General features: G+C 36.7%; 1 protein-coding gene and 1 pseudogene across 1 annotated transcript; both read right to left on the minus strand.

Annotated features, from left to right (window-relative positions):
* Positions 1-342: 342 nt before the first annotated feature.
* On the minus strand, positions 343-854 carry LOC110200272 (small ribosomal subunit protein eS10 pseudogene; annotated as a pseudogene).
* A 2820-nt stretch (positions 855-3674) lies between these two features.
* On the minus strand, positions 3675-4589 carry LOC110200282 (olfactory receptor 14A2-like). The gene has a single exon (XM_020975511.1). The coding sequence runs from the start codon at positions 4587-4589 to the stop codon at positions 3675-3677; it is 915 nt and encodes a 304-aa protein (XP_020831170.1).
* Positions 4590-9879: the final 5290 nt, after the last annotated feature.

Consider the following 9879-nt stretch of genomic DNA (forward strand, 5'->3'; position numbering starts at 1 on the left):
TCTCTTGTTTGGTCATACTTTGTGGATATTCATGTGAAATTTTCTCTTTCCATCATACTTTTTGTTTTAAAGCCTTTTGATTAGTTAATTATGAACTTCTGTTAGGGTCACTAGAGTAAGACAGCCATTCCTTTTTTTTATGTCAGTATAAGTCTTGCCCATATTCCTCTAAAGGGAATTTTGCTTCTTGCCTTGAGGGGAAAAGGAAAAGGGGATATGAAACTGGGCACTCTTTTTTTTTTCTCTGAGATAGAAGGGTACTGAAGTAGAATTTTATCTATTTTTGTTCCTCTACCCACCCCCAAGATGCTGGTCTAGGGGAATAATTTTTTTCCCCAAATTTTATCCTATATGAAACATATCTCTACAGTTATATTGAGGAGGTTGACAATGTCCACGACCAAATGCACCTGTAAATTGGAATTCTGTTGCTGACTCATCCCCAGCCTCAGCCTTCTTGTCAGCACCAGGGGGAGCAGCACTTTGTCTATATGTGTCTCTGTCAGTTTCACCTCAAGTAAGCCTGGCAGGTCGCTCACCCTCCAGACCTTTGGGCCTTGGCCTTCCTGTCTCAGGACTACTTCTGTGGAGCATGGCAGGCACTATCTAGGGAGGCAGGTGAAGGTAATCTCAGAGGTACTGAATGCCCTTTTTGGTGAGGTACCAGTTGAAATGCCTCCGTGCAAACTGCTCTTAGCATAGCCATGAGACTTTAGAGACTGCATGGCCTTCATGACATGGAGATTGTGCACATTCTGGTCTGCCAGCTCAGGGTTCTTTGGTATGTGGAAATCCTTCTTGGCTACCATTACTCCCTCCTTAAAAGGGATGGCAATTCGGTTCTTCTTGGGCATCAACGTCTCCACGGCTGTGAGGGATGCTGCTCTACTGGGAATAATTCTTTAGATCGAAACTGTCTTTGTTGTCACTGTTCCTTAAAGGGAAAGGTCAAGCCATGTTTATATCTGCAGGCTTTAATCATTCCTACCAACAGCTAGTTATGTAGACCATAAAAACTGTGAATAGTGAGTTAGCCCACTTAATGATTCAAGTCCTGTTTTTAACAGACACTAATTGTGTGACCCTTGGCAAGTTACTTAAGCTCTCACCTCCCAAATTAGTTTTCTAAGACTACATTAATAGATTCCTCACTGGGAGTTACCTTGAGTTTGGGCCAAAGAAACAAAAGCCTATCCAGAGCTTTTTGCTTAACCCTTGTCTTCATGATATGATTTACTGGGGGAAAGAAAATTGTCTTTGAAACAGAAAACATGTTTTCTAGTCATGACTCTGACTTCGTGTGGTTGAGCAAGGCACTTAACCTTTGGGAGATCCAATTTCCTTAATAGTAAAATAGCATTTCTTATGATTAGTATAGGAATGAGATATTAAGTTGTTGAAGCCCTTCCAAAAATATAAAGGCCTATAGAAATGTACAATTTTGGTATAATTTTGGTTACTTATGTGAATGTATATACTTTGAAAACAATTTATTAACAATTCATAGGTCATGTAAGAGACAACATTTTATAGTTAATGACCTTGACATAGACATAAGGCTAGAGTTTGTCAGTAAGCATATAACAGAAACTACTGATCTTCCTTCCTTTTTTCTTTTTTCTTCTTTTTTTCCTTTCTTTTCTTTTCTTTTTTTCTTTCTTTCTTCCCAAAGCATGTGTGTGTATAGAACATGTTTGGAATACCTGGGCATACATATTCTAAAACAAACCCAGGAATCATATAAACAAAATTTTAAAAAGCTTTTTTACAAATAAAATCAGATTTAAATAATTAGAGAAATGGTAATTGTTCATGAGTAGGCAGGGCCAACATAATAAAAATGACAATTTTATCCAAAATAATTTATATATTCAATGCAATCCCAATTCAATTACCAAAGAATATTTTACTGAATTAGAAAACAAAATAACAAAATTCATTTGGAAGAACAAAAAACTCAAGAATATCAAAGGAACTAATAAAAATGTAAAGGAAGAGGGTTTAGCAGTATTAGATCTTAAACTATTCTATAAGCAGTTATTATCAAAACTATGTGATAACTGGCTAAGAAATTGAAAGGTATCAGTGGAACAGAGCAGACAATTTGCAGCAGCAAATGAACAAAGTAATCTTGTATTTGACAAATGTAAAGACATGGTTTTGGGATAAAAATTCATCATTTGGTAAAAATTGTTGAATAAACTGGAAAGCAGTGTGGCAGAAACTAGGCATAGACCAATATATCTTACACCATGTGCCAAGATAAGGTCAAAATGGACACGTGAAATAGATATAAAGAGAGATGTTATAAGAAAATTTGAAGAACATGAAACATACTGTTATCAGACATGGATAAAAGAATAATTTATAAATAAATAAGAAACAGATCAGAGTGAGGTGAAAAATAGATAATTTTGATTACATTCGATTAAGTTTTTGTACAAATAAACCAAATGTCATCAATATCAGAAGGAAAGCAGAAAATTGGTAAAACACTTTTTATACGTAGTTTCTCAGATAAAGGTCCCATCTCAAATATATAAAGAACTTTGTCAAATATATAAGAATATTAATCACTCCCTAATTTATTAATGGTTAAAGGATTTAAGCTATTTTCCAATGAAGAAATCAAAACAATTTATAGTCATATATAAAAAAAGCTCTAAATCATTATTGATTAAAGAAACACAAATTAAAACAACCTTGAGATTCCATTTTATCCGTATCAGATTGGCTAAAATGATTGAAGAGGAAAGTGACAAATGTTGGAGGGGATGTCAAAAAATTGGGACCATAATTCACTGTTAGTGGCACTGTGAACTGATCCAACCATTTTGAAGAGCAAACTGGAAATATGCCTGAAGAGTTATTAAACTGCCTATACCCTTTGACCCAGCAATACCACTACTAGGTGTGTTTCCAAAGGTGATTAAATAAAAAGGAAAAAAAATCTTTATTTTCTAAAATATTTATGTCAGCTATCTTTGTGGTGGCAAAGAAGTAGGAACTGCAGGGATGCCCTGTCAATTGGGGAATGACTGAACAAGTTATGGCATATGATCATGATGCTGCACTAGTGTACCATAAGAAATGATTTTAGAAAAACATGGATAGACTTGTATGAAATAATGAAGAGCAAAAATGAGGAGAACCAAGAGAATATTGTGTAGTAGTAACAGCAATATCATTTTAAGAACAACTTTGAATGAATAAGTAATTTTGATTATTATAAATACCTAAATTAACCACAAAGGATTTACAAAAAAGACACTATCTGCATTCAGAGAAAGAACAGATAAATAGAAGTATGTATAGAATGATTTTCCATATGTGTATGTGTGTGTGTGTATGTATGTATGTACTTGTGTGTGTATACACACACATACATATTTGCATCTAATGGTAGCCATCTCCAGGGTGGGAGAGGCAAGAAAAAATAGGAAAGAAACAAAAATTTACATGATAACTTTGTATATTTAAAAAGAATAGCAAGTACATAATAGATTTGCAGTTTTATGTGCAATGATCTTTTATTTTTGCTCTACTGTGTTATAGAAACACTTGTTTTATTTCATAAATTAAAAATAAAATAAATAAAAGTAAAAATAACTGTAAAAAAAGCATATACATAATCATGGAAAAGGCTTTGGGGTAAAATTCGCTGAAGAGTGTTTTCAGGCTATGAGCTTCTTTAGGGCAGTCTTCACATCCTTGTTCCTCAAGCAATAGATGACAGGGTTCAGGGTTGGGGGCACCACTATATAGAACACAGACAACAATAGATCCAGAATTGAGTCAGTGTCCAAAGGTGGGCTTAGATAAGACATGGCTGCAGTTGTAATAAAAAGCATGAGAACAAAGAGGTGAGGTAGGCAAGTAGAAAAGGCTTTTGACCTACCCTCTGCAGTTGGAATCTTCAGCACAGTTGAAAAAATGGGACCATAAGAGATAGTAATGGAGATGCAGCAGAGAATCCCTAAACTGAAGCCAATACCTATAGTGACGTCAAGTGCCACATGTACATCAGAGCAAGAGATTCTGAGTAAGGAAGGGACATCACAGAAGAACTGATGTATCTCATTGGAGCTACAGAAAGGCAAAATGAATGTGCTAACTGTGTATAGGACCCCAAACAAACCTCCAATGAGCCAGGAAGCAGCTGCCATCTTTACACAAGCCCCTTTGTTCATGATGACTTCATAGTTCAGGGGCTGGCAGATGGCCACATAACGGTCATAGGACATTACTGTTAGGAGAAAAAGCTCTGATGATGCAAAGAAAATAACTAAAAAAAGCTGTATTATACATTCCAACAGAGAGATGAAATAGCTGTGGCTCAGGGAATTTGCAATGGATTTAGGGACTGTGGCAGAAATTAGACAAAAATCTAAAAAGTACAAGTTCTTCAGGAAAAAGTACATGGGGGAGTGGAGGTGCATATCAAGAGAGATGAGGGTGAAGATGAGCAGGTTCCCTATGAGAGCCACCAGGTAGATCAGCAAGAAGAGCATGGCATGTAAGACCCGAAGCTCCCAAATATTGGAAAAGCCCATGAGGAGAAATCCTGTCACCATGGTGAAGTTGGCCATGCTCCGAGAGTTCTCTTGACTGTCTGCACAGAGAAAAGAAGCAGCTATCAAATGATGAGAACAATCAGTGTGCTGAGTAGCATATCTTAGTTCAGGCCTACACTGTGACCTTGTGTAAATCAGAGTCCCTTTGTCTACTTTGGCTTGGTCATTTGCTAAATGAGTAGATGAAACTATATCAAAATATATTAACTTTAGGTCCATTAATTTAGATTTAAAAACAAAATTTAATAATAACACTTAAAGAAGGTTTCTTTTGAAATCTCTTTTATTTTTTGTATTTAACGATCTTATTCTGAAGATGGCTCCATTAGCTTTACCAGAAGGGGCCCAAGACACAGAACAGGTTAAGAACTTCTTAACTAAATGATTTTAAGGGCTCTATTACCTTCTAAAGGACCTATGTTTTTAGGAATAATATCCTTACCTTTAAAAACAAGGGCAGCTAGGTGGGGCAGTGGATAGAGCACCTGCCCTGAAGTCAGGAGGACCTGAGTTCAAATCCAGCCTCAGATGAAACACTACACGCTTACTAGCTGCGTAACCCTGGGCAAGTCACTTAACCACAATTGCCTAAAAAGGAAAAAAAAAAGAACTTAAAAACTTGACAATAGTAGTACCTCTCTAAATTGTATGATTTTTAAGGATCTGAGCAACTTTTTATTCCAAGTACCTAGTGAGGTAGATTTTTCAAATAGTTTATTGCCATTTTGAACATAAGACACTTAATACTCTGAGAAGTATTGTGACTTTCTTGTGGTCATAGGAGAAACTTGGATGCTAACATGGGCTTCTGATTCCAACTTGAAAGCTCCTCCAGGTTCCTATACTGAGGCAAACCTGGACTTTCTTTTCATGAACAAATAGCTTTCTTCCTATTCTATCAAGAATAAAGGTGATGTAGATTCTCTAACAATTTTAAATGATGTCCACTGCCCAGGATAGTTCACCCAACCAAGATTTGTCATATTGATAGCCTCATTACACCAAAGAAAGGCAGTGGATTTGACACCAACCTGGGCCATTTAATTTTATGCTCTCGCTTAGCAAAAGGGAGTTACTGTGCCACCAGTAACTCAGAACAGCCATCTTGATTTGCAAATCTGTTGTCAAGTGGAGAGCTAACTCCCAAACCACCTCTGTCTGTGGTGTCCTACCATCTTTGGTGGAATAACTATCCCTCTGGATTCTGAGTTGTCTTGCCTGAGTTAAAATACCCATGTATTTAGAGGAAGCTTAGTGGTGTAGTGGATAGACTGCCAGAACTGGAATCTAAAAGTCCTGAGTTTAAATCTGGGCTCAGATACTTACTAGCTGTGGGACCCTGGATAAATCATTTAATTTCTGCTTGTTTCAGTTGCCTCATCTGTAAAACAGGAATAATAATACCTACCTCCCAGGATTGTTGTGAAGGTAAAATGAGATAATAATGATGAAGCTCTTAGCAAAGAGCCTGGAACATAGTAAGCAGCTAAATAAATGTTAGCTATTATTGTTATTGTTATTTATCTCTAGAAACTCATGAATTACATCAAAAGGTATATCCAAAGGAACTACTGATCTCATGAAGAATATGCAGAAACCAATCTGTGCTTTATTACACAAACAAAAGGAATTACTGATAAGTGTGTTTTTGAAACACTTTTCAATGAAGTTTTATCAGTCATCTTCTGTGTATAAAAATTTCTTCTAGACCTGTCTAGTCTAAAAGAGGAACAATGTCCAGTCCTAGGCCTTTAGGCACTTCTAGTCTCTCAGGTGCCAAGAAAGATATCCAAAGAATTTCAATACAAATTGGAATGAAATAAATTCTTAAGATCGTAACAGAGTCCAGGGAGATGTGAGATTGAGAGTTTACTTCAGACAGGATCAGGGACAGCTTCATGCTATATGGAGCTTTGTATACACACATACATACATATGTATTTCTGTCTCCATTTCATGTGCTAATGTGGGTGGTTTGTGTAAGAAAGCGCAAGGTTGTTTAGACAGTGGGTTGGATTTCTTCAGGCAGAAATATTTAGGTTGTTGAAGGAGATACTCCATATTTATTGGTAAGAGATACAGAGAAGGAGGAATGGACAGGAAGAGGGATTTTCTATTTTCTCAACCTATAGGCCTTTTAAAATCTGAAGTATTGATTTTAAAAGTGTACTTTTGACTGAAATTCTGATATTCTTAGTAAAATGCCCAATTTTTGCATGCATCATTCTTCATGAACCTATTCTTTGTCTTCCCTGGTCCTCCCAGTCCTTACATCCTTTACTACTTTCCTTAGCAGTCACCCCTATTGTGACCTTTCTTACCTTCCTAATTGTGACCTTACATTTAACCAATTTCCTCTTCTTTTTAACAGTTTTCTCCTTTGGCTAATAGATTACACCCAACAAAACCAAACTTGATTATTCCTACCATCCGCCTCCTCTGATCATTCCTAGGTCCTGTGGGATGGAACTGATGAAAGTTAAAATTGTTCTAACTGGGTCCACTACCAATTTTAGTTATCTTACCTAAACTGGTTCCTCACTTTAGCAAGTCAATCTCCTTTACTTCTCAAATTGATTTTTGATCACACTTTCCACCATCTCCTCAATTTATCTTCTTTCCTTGCAAAAAATAAGTGAAATGTTCATTTCACCCTTCATTTAGGAAAAGAGGCTATCTTTGGTGAGATGCCTCTTCTCTCCATTTTCACTCATAGTTCCTTGATATTATCCTCTATTCTTTCCCCCTTTACTCTTCTCTGATGAAGGTGAAGATGTCAGGAGGCCCTTCTTGTGACAAAGGTGAAACAATGATTCTCTTGAACATTTCCCCTCCTGACTACAATGACTCCATTTTCCCCCCCTCTATTTTTTCTCTATCAGTTCCTTCCCTGCTTCCTAAACATACCTAAAAATTTCCCAACCTTAAAAGACCCTCATCAGATCTGACAATCCTTAACAAACTATCTTCCCATATATCCCTTCCCTTTCTCAAATTAAGTCCTAGAACTATTTTGTCTACACTTTGGACTCCACTGTTTATATGCTAACATTTCCTAAACCCTCTATGATCTGCTTTATGACTTCATTAGTCACATGAAGCTATCTTTTCCTAAGTCGCTAATAGTTTATTAATTGATAGATCTGATGACATTTCCTCAGTCATCATTCTTCTTTATCCATGTGCAGTCCTTGAAACTATTTAATACTTTCTTCTCCTAGTCTTTCTTCTCTGAGTTTTCCTGACTATGCCCTCTCTTGGTTCTCTTTCCACCCATTTTGTGACTCACTGGTACTTTTCCTTGCTAGGTAATCCTCACAATATATTTTTCTAATTGTGGGTTGTTGCCAAGCTTTTGTTTGAAGCTCTCTTTTAAGCTCTCAGTATCCTCTATCTCTGTGATGTTATCAGTTAATACGAGTTTGTTAATCTTCTCTGTGATGACCAGTCCCACATTTATATTTCTGACCTAGTTTTTTTCCTGAGCACCAATGCTGAACCATAAACCGTTGGACATTTGAAAGTAGATATCCTATAGATAGCTCAAACTTAACATGTTCAAAAGAGAAATCATTATCGCTATCACTTTCACCTTCCCATCCATTATCCCAAAAGAGCCCTCTGCTTCTGAAGTTTCTGCTATCAAGGTAGCATTCATTCTTTATATCACCCAGATTCAGAACATTACTGATATTCTTGTTCCCTCACTTTCACCTACAACAGAAATCCAATAAGTTTCCACATCTTGTGCCTTTTATCATCACATCTCTATCTACCATCCACATTGTCTCTATTCCTTCCATTTTGTCAGCTACCACCTAATTAGTCTCTGATTACCTAGCAGTAGACTCTTTAAATAACCTCTTAACTGGGGTCCCAGTCTTAGGTCTATCCCAACTACAATCTATTCTTCACATAACTGCCAAACTGGCTTTTCTAAAGCAAAATGTGAGCGTGACATTACCCTACTCACCAGACTTCAAGGGCTCCCCAATACTTCCAGGATCAAATACAAACTGCTCTGTTTGGCAACGTTTGGTGAATCAGGACTCAAATTTTCTTCTCAGCCATGTTGCACATCACTCTTCTCTAGGCCCCCACAGTCAAGCCCCAAATGCCTTCTTACCCTTCCTCTTACATGGCATATCATATCCCCTCTCTGGGACATTGCACTGCTCTTCTCAATGCCTGGCATGCATTTCCTCCTCAGTTCAGTAGAGTAGAGTTCCCAATTTTTCAAGTCTTATCTAAAGTCCCCCATTGAGAACCTACTGCCAGCTTATTAGCACAATTGCTGGGGGTTTTTGTGACACTTCAGGATTTAATCCTGCTAGTAGACCTGTGACTCATTTTGAGAAAAACAAATATTCTGGTATCCATTCGATTAAATTTAAAATTCATTTTTCTTCTACCTCAAAGGCCCCCAAATTTATGTTCCATCTAGAATTGTGAATTAATTGCCCACCTCTGCCAAAACAGAATAATCCCCAATGCATAACCCTGTAAGCTCTTTCTCAATTTAACCATCTCCTTGCTTTTTCCTCTGAAATTGCCTGGTATCTGTTAGATATTGATTTTTATATATTTATATATGTATATCCTGCTCCCTTCCCCCTAAAATAGCCTATAAGGTATTTGAAGGCAAGGATTGTTTTGAGTTTTGTCTTTGTATCCCTAGAACAATGATTGATCTAAAATAAGAACTTGAATAATACTTGTTGATTGATTGGAGTCAGCCTTTAAGTGATTTTTTTCAGTAAAAGGCCTTAAGGGGCATTTGGAATAGTTAGAGTGCCCCATCATATAATCCCAAACTTCCTGAAATGATTAATTTTACTGTTTTAGAGTACCTGAAATTTTCCTACCTCTTTAAAGATAGCTAAGTTGGATTGTGGTTTTTAATTTTTTTTTTTTTTTTGCACTGGTTGAGATCAGGTGTCAGAATGAATATTTTGAAGGAATTGAGAAAGGCTGTATAACTTTGAAAGTGGAGACAGCATGAATAAAGTTAGTCCTAAGTGGGTAGAGTGATAAATGGGGGGAATGGAGCCAATTCTGAAGTCTGACCAGGTAGCAAGGGAGCAACATAAGGGATTTGTACTATTAGAGGGTAGAGAAGAGAAGGTGCTAAAATTTAGGAGAGAATAAATTGGAAGTGGGAAGATCTCTAAATCAGTCCTCTTCACCTTCTCTTCAATATTTCTTACACTTTGCCCTATTTTGAAGCCTGAGACCTTGTTTACAATCACAATATAAGTTGTCATATTACTCTCTACATTTACTCATATGGTCTTTCATATTTCTT

This window comes from Phascolarctos cinereus, unplaced genomic scaffold (genome assembly GCF_003287225.1).
Source record: "Phascolarctos cinereus isolate Bilbo 61053 unplaced genomic scaffold, phaCin_HiC Scaffold_5;HRSCAF=322, whole genome shotgun sequence".
In the NCBI taxonomy this organism is placed as follows: Eukaryota; Metazoa; Chordata; class Mammalia; order Diprotodontia; family Phascolarctidae; genus Phascolarctos; species Phascolarctos cinereus.